Consider the following 11,730-nt stretch of genomic DNA (forward strand, 5'->3'; position numbering starts at 1 on the left):
CTAGAACATTCTGTCACATTTAATTTACCAGACGGCTCTGTGAACCATGTTAGCTTATGGTCTACATCGGCCCGTTTTCTTCCTCTGCCACCAGCCCAGCCAGCCTACCTACCTACCGTCTTCCGCACGTCTGCTTTGTCTCTAGCCCTAATCCACTGACTGTCCGGGTCCAACTCACCCCCACAACACAGCACACCACATGGGCCACAGCTGGATGAGTGTGGGCTCCCAGAGCGGTCCTAATAGGGTGGGATTTCCTGCCACCCAGTCTGTTTATAAGTGAACAGTTCCGTGCGATTACGGCCCACCACTGGAGACTGCCAGGAAAGCATTTTGTAAATTGTAAAACCCAATATAAATATGGAATTATTTGCATCAAAAGGTCCTTTACAACCTGGAAGAAATGGACAAATTCTTAGAAATGCACAACCTGCCAATACTGAATCAGGAAGAAATAGAAAATATGAACAGACCAATCACAAGCACTGAAATTGAAACTGTGATTAAAAATCTTCCAACAAAAAAAAGCCCAGGACCAGATGGCTTCACAGGCGAATTCTATCAAACATTTAGAGAAGAGCTAACACCTATCCTTCTCAAACACTTCCAAAATATAGCAGGGGGAGGAACACTCCCAAACTCATTCTACGAGGCCACCATCACCCTGATACCAAAACCAGACAAGGACATCACAAAGAAAGAAAACTACAGGCCAATATCACTGATGAACATAGATGCAAAAATCCTCAACAAAATACTAGCAAACAGAATCCAACAGCACATTAAAAGGATCATCACACACCATGATCAAGTGGGGTTTATTCCAGGAATGCAAGGATTCTTCAATATACGCAAATCAATCAACATGATACACCATATTAACAAATTGAAGGAGAAAAACCATACGATCATCTCAACAGATGCAGAGAAAGCTTTAGACAAAATTCAACACCATTTATGATAAAAACCCTGCAGAAAGCAGGCATAGAGGGAACTTTCCTCAACATAATAAAGACCATATATGACAAACCCACAGCCAACATCGTCCTCAATGGTGAAAAACTGAAAGCATTTCCACTAAGATCAGGAACAAGACAAGGTTGCCCACTCTCACCACTCTTATTCAACATAGTTTTGGAAGTTTTAGCTACAGCAATCAGAGAAGAAAAGGAAATAAAAGGAATCCAAATCGGAAAAGAAGAAGTAAAGCTGTCACTGTTTGCAGATGACATGATACTATATATAGAGAATCCTAAAGGTGCTACCAGAAAACTACTGAGCTCATCAATGAATTTGGTAAAGTAGCAGGATACAAAATTAATGCACAGAAATCTCTGGCATTCCTATACACTAAGGATGAAAAATCTGAAAGTGAAATCAAGAAAACACTCCCATTTACCACTGCAGCAAAAAGAATAAAATATCTAGGAATAAACCTACCTAAGGAGACAAAAGACCTGTACGCAGAAAATTATAAGACACTGATGAAAGAAATTAAAGATGATACAAATAGATGGAGAGATATACCATGTTCTTGGATTGGAAGAATCAATATTGTGAAAATGACTCTACTACCCAAAGCAATCTACAGATTCAATGCAATCCCTATCAAACTACCACTGGCATTTTTCACAGAACTAGAACAAAAATTTCACAATTTGTATGGAAACACAAAAGACCCCGAATAGCCAAAGCAATCTTGAGAAAGAAAAACGGAGCTGGAGGAATCAGGCTCCCTGACTTCCGACTATACTACAAAGCTACAGTAATCAAGGCAGTATGGTACTGGCACAAAAACAGAAAGACAGATGAATGGAACAGGATAGAAAGACCAGAGATAAACCCACATACATAAGGTCACCTTATCTTTGATAAAGGAGGCAGGAATGTACAGTGGAGAAAGGACAGCCTCTTCAATAAGTGGTGCTGGGAAAACTGGACAGGTACATGTAAAAGTATGAGATTAGATCACTCCCTAACACCATACACAAAAATAAGCTCAAAATGGATTAAAGACCTAAATGTAAAGCCAGAAACTATCAAACTCTTAGAGGAAAACATAGGCAGAACACTCTATGACATAAATCACAGCAAGATCCTTTTTGACCCACCTCCTAGAGAAATGGAAATAAAAACAAAAATAAACAAATGGGACCTACTGAAACTTCAAAGCTTTTACACAGCAAAGGAAACCATAAACAAGACCAAAAGACAACCCTCAGAATGGGAGAAAATATTTGCAAATGAAACAACTGACAAAGGATTAATCTCCAAAATTTGTAAGCAACTCATGCAGCTCAATAACAAAAAAACAAACAACCCAATCCAAAAATGGGCAGAAGACCTAAACAGACATTTCTCCAAAGAAGATATACAGACTGCCAACAAACACATGAAAGAATGCTCAACATCATTAATCATTAGAGAAATGCAAATCCAAACTACAATGAGATATCATCTCACACCAGTTAGAATGGCCATCAGCAAAAAATCTAGAAACAATAAATGCTGGAGAGGGTGTGGAGAAAAGGGAACACTCTTGCACTGCTGGTGGGAATGTGAACTGATACAGCCACTATGGAGAACAGTATGGAGGTTCCTTAAAAACTACAAATAGAACTACCATATGACCCGGCAATCCCACTACTGGGCATATACCCTGAGAAAACCATAATTCAAAAAGAGTCATGTACCAAAATGTTCATTGCAGCTCTATTTACAATAGCCCAGAGATGGAAACAACCTAAGTGTCCATCATCGGATGAATGGATAAAGAAGATGTGGCACATATATACAATGGAATATTACTCAGCCATAAAAAGAGACGAAATTGAGCTATTTGTAATGAGGTGGATAGACCTAGAGTCTGTCATACAGAGTGAAGTAAGTCAGAAACAGAAAGACAAATACCGTATGCTAACACATATATATGGAATTTAAGAAAAAAAAATGTCATGAAGAACCTAGGGGTAAGACAGGAATAAAGACACAGACCTACTAGAGAATGGACTTGAGGATATGGGGAGGGGGAAGGGTAAGCTGTGACAAAGTAAGAGTGGCATGGACATATATACACTACCAAATGTAAAACAGCTAGCTATTGGGAAGCAGCCATATAGCACAGGGAGATCAGCTCGGTGCTTTGTGACCACCTAGAGGGGTGGGATAGGGAGGGTGGGAGGGAGGGAGACGCAAGAGGGAAGAGATATGGGAACATAGGTATATGTACAACTGATTCACTTTGTTATAAAGCAGAAAGTAACACACCATTGTAAAGCAATTATACTCCAATAAAGATGTAAAAAAAAAAAAAAAAGGTCCTTTAAATAACCATGCTGTAAATATTAGCCATTACTGATAAACTGAAACCGGCCTGGCCATTACAACCTAAAATAAACTATAAGGGGCTTCCCTGGTGGCGCAGTGGTCGAGAATCTGCCTGCCAATGCAGGGGACACGGGTTCGAGCCCCCGTCTGGGAAGATCCCACATGCCGCGGAGCAACTAGGCCCGTGAGCCACAATTACCGAGCCTGTGCGTCTGGAGCCTGTGCTCCACAACAAGAGAGAACACGAGAGTGAGAGGCCCACGTACCGCGATGAAGAGTGGCCCCCACTTGCTGCAACTAGAGAAAGCCCTGGCACAGAAAGGAAGACCCAACACAGACATAAATAAATAAATAAATAAAATTAAAAAGAAAAAAAAAAAAAGAATGATCCATGCTTTAAAAAATAAAAATAAATAAACTATGAGGACAAGGGAGAGAGAGAATTATAGTTATAAAATCATATTCCCTTATTAAGTGCTAAAATCAAGCTCAAATAAGAGGTTTCAAATATCATTGTTGCCAGTTAGAAAAAGAGTATGCATGATAGTAATAGGAGTCACCACAAAGTTACCATAGCCCCATTTAGTGACGTCTTTAAGACAGAGTACACATGGGCTTCCCTGGTGGCGCAGTGGTTGAGAGTCCGCCTGCCGATGCAGGGGACACGGGTTTGTGCCCTGGTCCGGGAAGATCCCACATGCCGTGGAGCGGCTGGGCCCGTGAGCCATGCCCGCTGAGCCTGCACGTCTGGAGCCTGTGCTCCGCAACGGGAGAGGCCACAACAGTGAGAGGCCCGCGTACCACAAAAAAAAAAAAGACAGAGTACACGGAGCATGGTCCCCCAACAGCAACATCAGAATCACCTGGGAACTTAATAGAAATGTAAACTCCAGGGCCCCTCACTCACCCTACTGAATCAGAAACTCACAATGGAGAAGGGGACTCACCATTCTGTTCCTTAACAAGTTCTCTAATAATTCGGAAGCAAGCTAAAATTTGAGAACCATCACTCTAAGAAGATAGGGATTATATTTCCTTTACTAGCTTTAAATATGTCTGTGTATAGATGTACATGCCAAATACACGTGAGCAAACTCTCAAAAACAAAGGACTACTCCCATCTGTTTCTTCTCATTGTCTCCCCTTTAGACATAGATTGAAATATGTCCAATATAAGATAAAAACATATTTACCAAGGGTTTTTCCAGCTGCAATTCTTGTCAAAAATTGACATATGTATATAGTTCTCAGTTGATAAGCTGTTAGACTGGACAATCCATGAATAATAGCTGAAAGTGAAGAAAGTGAATCTTATTAAAACATTAAAACAAAACTCCAAACTTGACCCATCAGTGCCTCTGCGTGGTTTGCGGAGAAATAAGTTACAAATATCACCCAAAGATTACCATAAATTTCGAGTGTATGCTTTATTTATAGACAATTTTTAGGAAATCAGAACAAAAAAGAATAACAATGAAGACTCTGCCTTCAAAATAAAACTGATGTTTCACAGGTAGAATAATAAATCTTGAAAACTACGTACTTTCACAGGTAGCAGTCTAAACTAAATGAACAGGGAGATTTAGATCCAAACTGTAAAATGTGTCAAATCATTACCTGGAATCTTCCTTTATACCTTAAAATGCCTAATATTATAGGAAATATATTATTTCTGTCAAGGTTTCAGTTAAGCAAGAGTCTGTTCAGTTTACGAAGCTTTATTTTAAAAACATTTATTAATGTTAATCTCCCCAATATTTGAACACCCACCCAGATGTTATGCTAGGTAGTAAGTATATACAACACTGAGTAAACCATAATCCTGGTTTTCACTGAATTTACCACGTAGCAATAAAAGACAAAGATTAAATGAACCAGCAAACCAAAAAACAGTCCTGCAGCTGCTAAGCAGATGAAACAAATAAATACATTTATTTGTATTTATTTCCTCAATTTTAATATGCCATAACCTTATGCTACACCAGAGATTATCTGGACCAAATATAGTCATAATATAATTAAATAGGATTCAAAAAGAGCACAAAATTTATATAAAATTTAAACACAACTTATTCAACATGGGCTGAACATCTACTGCTGGCCAGTGGTAGGGACTGATGTCTGAATAATAAGATAGCCAGTCCCTGCTCCTCAGAAGGTTTTAGTCTGAGAAGGCAGGAATTAAACAAAAAATTATGCAAGAGACTAATTAAAATTTTAATGTGTCATAAAAGGTAAGTATGGTATAGGAGCAAAACAGAAGGAAGACCTAATCTATTTTAGGGAAGAAAGTCATATCCTTTCTGTCTTCACTTCCCTCCATATTTAGTCTACGTATGCAATAACTACAGATACCCTACACACCACTGCCCTTCTGCTCTTTGTACCTGTTAGGCATAAAACAAAACAAAAACAATGAAAACCTACCCTGGTTGAACCTGGCTATCTGCTTTTTCCACACCTGTAACCAAACACTACATTAGGGAGGATCTAATGACCAGCAACAGTAACAACTATATTTAAGCACTTAACTATAATACCAGGCACTACTCTAAGCACTGAGCAGTGGTTCTCAACTAGGGGTGATTTTGTCCCCTAGGAGGCATTTGGCAATGTCTGGAGACGTTTTTTTTTTTTTGGCGGTACGCGGGCCTCTCACCGTTGTGGCCTCTCCCGTTGCAGAGCACAGGCTCCGGACGCGCAGGCTCAGCGGCCATGGCTCACGGGCCCAGCCGCTCCGCGGCATGTGGGATCTTCCCGGACCGGGGCACGAACCCGTGTCCCCTGCATCGGCAGGCGGACTCCCAACCACTGCGCCACCAGAGAAGCCCCTGGAGCTATTTTTGATTGTCACGAGTGGGAGGGGTGCTACTGGCACCTAGTGGCTGAGGTCAAGGATCCTACAATGCACGGGAGAACCTCCACCTCATTCCCCCTCTACCCTCAAGCATACACAGAATAAAGAATCATGTGGTGCAAAATGTCAACAGGCTGAGGCTGGGAAACCTTGCTTTATACATATCAGTTCATCTGCTTCTCTCAACAGCCCTTTGAGGTAGATGCCGTTATTACTACCATTTTACAGATGAGGAAATTGTAGTACCACGGGAACTGGTGGTACCAAGTCGTTGCCTCAAGTCTTATGGCTATAAACCAGCAGAGCCCGGAATCAAACTCAGACAATTTACTATGGAGCCCACGCTCTTAATTACAATTCTACACTGCTTCCCACGGTGGAGATAGGTTAGGAATATCAGTCTGGAAAAGGCATTATCTGAGATAAGTGAGGTGGGAGAATAATTCTGAGTTGGAATGAAAGAACTAAGAATTTTCTAGGAAGCATCAGAGTTGTATATGTTTACAATCTTGAAAAGCGTAGTAAATGAAATTCTATAAGAGATAAAAGGGAGTCATTTTAGTCAAAAATGGAATACCGAGACAATATTATGTTCACAGTTTGCATATCTGTTTTAGCAATACAACCTGAAAAAGTTTACTCTTTCTGGGTTTCTGTGCCTTTAACCTTCAAATAATGGAGATGACCTAGATTATTCCTTGGGTCTTGGGCTAGAACCTTACAAGGTCCTTTTTTTTTTAAATAAACTTTATTTTTTACAATGGTTTTAAATATACATAATGTAGTGAAGAAAGATAGTAAAGAGGTCCCATATACCCTCCACCCAGTTTACCCTGTTATTAGCATCTTGCATTAATTAGTATTCCATGTTACATTAATTAACCAATAGTGATACATTAGTAACTAAAGTCCATGCTTTATTCAGATTTCCTTAGTGTTTACTTAATGTCCTTTTTCTGCTGCAAGATCCCAACCAGGGCACCACATAACATTTAGTCATCATGTCTCTTTGGGCATCTCTTGGCTATAACAGTTTCTCAGACGTTCCCTGGTTTTGATGACCTTGACAATTTTGAGGTATTTTGTACAATGTACCTCTCTATTGGGATTTGTCTGATATTCTTCTCATGATTAGACTAGAGTTATGGGGTTTGGGGAGGAGGGTCACAGAGGTAAAGTTCCATTTTCATCACACTGTATCAAGCGTACATGCTACTAGCTATCACTGCTGATGCTGACCTTGATTACCTAGGTGGGCCAGTGTCCGTCAGCTTTCTCTACTTTCTCCCCCTTTGTATCCTGTGCTCTTCGCAGCCCACACTTAAGGAGTGGGGAGTTACGCTCCACCTCCTTGAGGACAGAGTAGCTACACGAATTACCTGGAACTCTTCTGCGTCGGAGATTTGTCTCTTCTTCCATTTGTATATTTATTCCACCATTTATTTACATCAGTATGAACTTTATGGATATTTATTTTGTATGTTGGGTTATAATCCAACACTACAGTTGACCTTTGAACAATGCCAGGGTTAGGGGTGCTGACCCTCTGAGCAGTTGAAAATCCCAGTGTCAGCTCTCTGTATTCCCAGTTTAACCAACCACAGATTGCGTAGTACTGTCTTATTTACTACTGAGAAAACAATTGGCTTGTAAGTGGACAGGTGCAGTTCACGCCTGTGTTGTTTAAGGGTCAACTGTATTTTCTTGCTCGAGTTATTTCAGCTTTGGCCATTGGGAGCCCTTGCGGTTGGCTCCCGTGTCCTTTTGTACTACTCCCATAACTGTGGGATTTTTTTTTTTGTTTCTTTGGGGGTTTTGTTTTGCTTTGTTTTTAGCACTTTCTTACTTTCTGTTACAAGATGCTCCAGGCTCAACTTGTATATTTCCTGTCCCAGTCCCAGAATCAGGCCATTTCTCTGGAGAATGGTATTGGAAACCAAGACTTGAGTGCTAAGTGTACCCCTTGCTGCTAGGGTTACATTGCTTCTACACCCTTTCATCTGACAGAACAAGGAAATATATGAGTATATCTTAACCTGTGTCTATATATGTATAATATGCATTGATATTTCTATATGTTATAAACAGGAGCTCATACTGATATTTCCAATTCAAATTCATTAACACATAGATAATTTTAGCCTCCTCCCCAAAGAGGCCTTTATAATAATTCGAATTATTAAATGAACTGGCTTCATTCCAGGATTTAACTTCCTAATTAGTGTTAATTAACCATGGCTCTAGTGTTATCTGTGACACGGAGGAAAGTTTCTTGAATTGGAAGATAAGACATGCGTCTGGAACAACCCTTTAACCTATCAATGCTTTAGGTTGTTTTAACTAGTACACTCCTCTATAAACTGAGATTACTTGCCTAACTCACGGGATAACCGTGAAGCTGAAATGTACCAATACGGTTTTCTGAGGTATTTGATTTCCTACTAAATAGTATCTTGGGGTTGCGTTCGGCTGCAATAAGTTGACGGCCAACTCATATAAATACCAGAGCATCTTTCGGTTATCATTCAAAAAGCCAGCTAGCCTTCTCTAGGCGTCAAGGTCTCTGTCCATCGCTTACAGGCTGTCTTGTGTAGGCGGTAGATTTCATTGTCAGTTACTTTTATTTTGAAGCCTATACGGAGCCAGCGGGCTAAACCAGGTTTAGATAGCTCCCGAAGTAACAGAAAACACTGATGCCTAGGTCACAGTGACTTGTTAAATAAATGCCTTTACAGGAGTATCTCTGCCGGAAAAAGCAAGAAACACAAGCGCCACAGGCGACAAAGGGAACTGGACACTGGATTCAGTGCAGTTTTGTTCATTTTAACCCACTTAACCCTCTTTCAACTCTAATGAATCTGAGCAAAACTGAGGAGCTGAGAGGAGGCGGATGCGGGATTGGAACCAACGATCAACTCTGAGCTGGGGGCCCTCCGCTCGGGCGCCGCAGCAGCCCGATCCCCGACCCCCTGGGGGACAGCGCCGCAAACCTGGCCTCGGCAGCCCGCCGCGGTCCCCGCCCCCGGCCCGGGTGCGCCCCGCACTCACCCTCGGCGCTGTCGCGGGTGCGGTGGAAGTCGTCCGACCGGCCGTCACGGAAGGCCCGGCAAAGAGACAGGCAGAGGAAATCGAGCATCCAGCCGGCAGCTACCGCCTCGGCCTCAGCCACCAGGCCCGCGTCCTCCTCCTCCTCAGGGGCCCCCAAGTGCATCTGGCACTCGAGCGGTTCCTGGCACTCAAACTGCCCCTGATCATCTCTCGCCGTTTCCGCCATCCGCTCCTCCAGGGTACCTGCATCCTCCCCATCCGCAAGCCCTCGCGGGCTCGGAGCCGCTGAGGCGGCGCTCTCCGCCATATTACATCTCTCGCACTGCTTCTGTCTTTTCCTGCGCGGAGCGACGATTGGCTCGCGCCGCGCGGGGCGGAGCCTCGGAGGGTCTCTTCCGCCCGCGGGAAACCACCAATCACACACCACCGGGATGGGCGAGCGGCTCGAACCTGGCTTCTGATTGGCCGAAATCTGCTCCCGCCTCTGGATGTTGAATTCCCCGCCACCCAGGGGTGCAGTTTTGTTGGTAAACTAGACAAGTTCTGGCTGGATGCGGAGAGAGAATAGGAGGTCGGGGAGCGGGCGACTGCTTTATTCTCGTGCTAAAATGCAACACTGATTAGAACACCAATACGGTTAGTTAAAATGGAAAAACATTTTACCCTCAATGTGCTTCAAAAATGAGATAGGTGATTAAAACTTGTCACTATTTTTTGAGCGTAACACTTTAGATCCTGGTATTCACTTAACAGTTACTGTGCGATCACGAACCAAAACTCTTCCAACAGACTTAGATCCGTGCTTCTCCAACCTTAAGGGGCATCAGAATAAGCCCCTAGGCTTATTAAAAACACGAATTGCCGGCCTCCACCCCCAGAGTTTTTGTTCTGTAGATCTGGACTGGGATCCTTGAATTAGCAAGTGATAAGTTCGCAGGTCAGTGATACTGAGGCTGCTTGTCTGGGGACCGAATTTTCCGAATTATCGCTCTAGGAAGAGTATATCATTATGGGAATGAATTTTATTCAGGGCCTGAAATTGACTATAGCATTCAGCTTTACAACAATAAGTGAATACTTATTTTGAACTTTCAAACTTACCTTTAAGCACAAGAGGGCGTTGGGGGAAGGGGGTCTGGTTATGTTCTATTTCTCTATGTGGGTGATAGTTACATCAGTGTGGTCCTTTATGAAAATTCATTGAACACGATATATGCACTTTTCAGTATATGGGTTATAACTAAATAAAAAGTTTCTTTTAAAAACCTTTCTGTGGGCTTCCCTGGTGGCGCAGTGGTTGAGAGTCCGCCTGCCGATGCAGAGGATGCGGGTTCGTGCCCCGGTCCGGGAAGATCCCACATGCCGCGGAGCGGCTGGGCCCGTGAGCCATGACTGCTGAGCCTGCGCGTTGTGTTCCGCAACGGGAGAGGCCACAACAGTGAGAGGCCCGTGTACCGCAAAAAAAAAAAAAAAAAACCACCAACAACTTTCTGTTTATAACACATCCAACATTATCAAAGCCTTTATGTTTTAATTTTACACATTTATTATTATCTTAAAGCCGGAGTTGAAACGTTGAGTCCTTAAAGCACCATATTATAGCCGTTAAGAATACCTAGGTTGGGGGACTTCCCTGGTGCCACGGTGATTAAGAATCCACAGTGGTTAAGAATCCACAGTGGTTAAAAAAAAAGTAAGATTCATAAGGGAAGGTATTTTGTATGTCTTTTCTACTACTGTATTCCTAATGCCTAGAAAAGTGCCTGCCACATGGTAGACATTCAATCAATATTTATTGAATGAATGTATGTTACACTTTTTAAGACGTGCTTAGAGAAAAATTGATACTCAGAATAACAGGAAACATTTTTTTTTCCAGGCAAGGCTTTATTGGGGCCCCTGCAGCAGCAGGGGGGAGAGATAACAGACAACAGGTTCCCTTGCTTGTGCGTTCCCTGAGGTGGGTGTCAAGCTTGTTCCTTAGATGGGGTGAGGGTAGAGGTGTGTCCAGGGGTCGGGCCACAGGTGTGGCTTAGGTGTTTTGCCCACCCTCTGGTGGTGTTGAGTTCAGGGGCTGTGCTCAGTACCCTGCTTTTGCTCTGGGCTCTTCAAAAGTGGCAGTTGGGTTTTTTGGTCTTTTTGTATCTTCTGTCCAGAATTTGCCCCAACTGGCCATGCACGCAGTTATTTTTAGTCCCTTATAATTTCTGTGTATTTTGTTGTTCAAGGAGAGGTGCACTCAGCAGAGGGTCCCAGGTCCCAGCCTGTCTCATTCCCCCCTGAGAGACTCTACACCCTTATTCTTAAGGGGTAAGGGGCTGAAGGTCTCTTCTCCTGAAGCTTCTTTCCGCTGGACAGGGGCCACAGACCCTAGCCTAGCCTAGAGGTGTAGAAGTCCCTCGCTGACTGTTCTAAGGACCTGTAGGGACCTGGGCCACTTTCTGCTGGAATAGGCTGAATTTCTTGAGCCATCATGAGCCTTACTTCAAACTGTTGGG

At 42.7% G+C, this 11,730-nt stretch overlaps 1 protein-coding gene across 6 annotated transcripts in view; it reads right to left on the reverse strand.

The window, feature by feature from the left end:
* TERF1 (telomeric repeat binding factor 1) overlaps positions 1 to 9,576 on the reverse strand; it is a 40,636-nt gene extending 31,060 nt beyond the window's left edge. For 4 of the 6 annotated variants that reach the window (XM_067712066.1, XM_067712065.1, XM_067712071.1 and 1 more), the window contains exons 1-2: positions 9,233 to 9,576; positions 4,521 to 4,616 (exon numbers count right to left, since the gene is read on the reverse strand). In XM_067712066.1, coding sequence (XP_067568167.1) covers positions 4,521 to 4,616; positions 9,233 to 9,539 — 403 coding nt within the window. In that variant the 5' untranslated portion in view covers positions 9,540 to 9,576. The remainder of the gene's footprint in view (positions 1 to 4,520; positions 4,617 to 9,232) is intronic. The other 2 variants (XM_067712068.1, XM_067712067.1) reach the window with 1 other exon arrangement.
* Between the last annotated feature and the right edge of the window lie 2,154 nt (positions 9,577 to 11,730).

The sequence above is a fragment of the Pseudorca crassidens genome, chromosome 17 (genome assembly GCF_039906515.1).
Source record: "Pseudorca crassidens isolate mPseCra1 chromosome 17, mPseCra1.hap1, whole genome shotgun sequence".
Classification (NCBI taxonomy): domain Eukaryota; kingdom Metazoa; phylum Chordata; class Mammalia; order Artiodactyla; family Delphinidae; genus Pseudorca; species Pseudorca crassidens.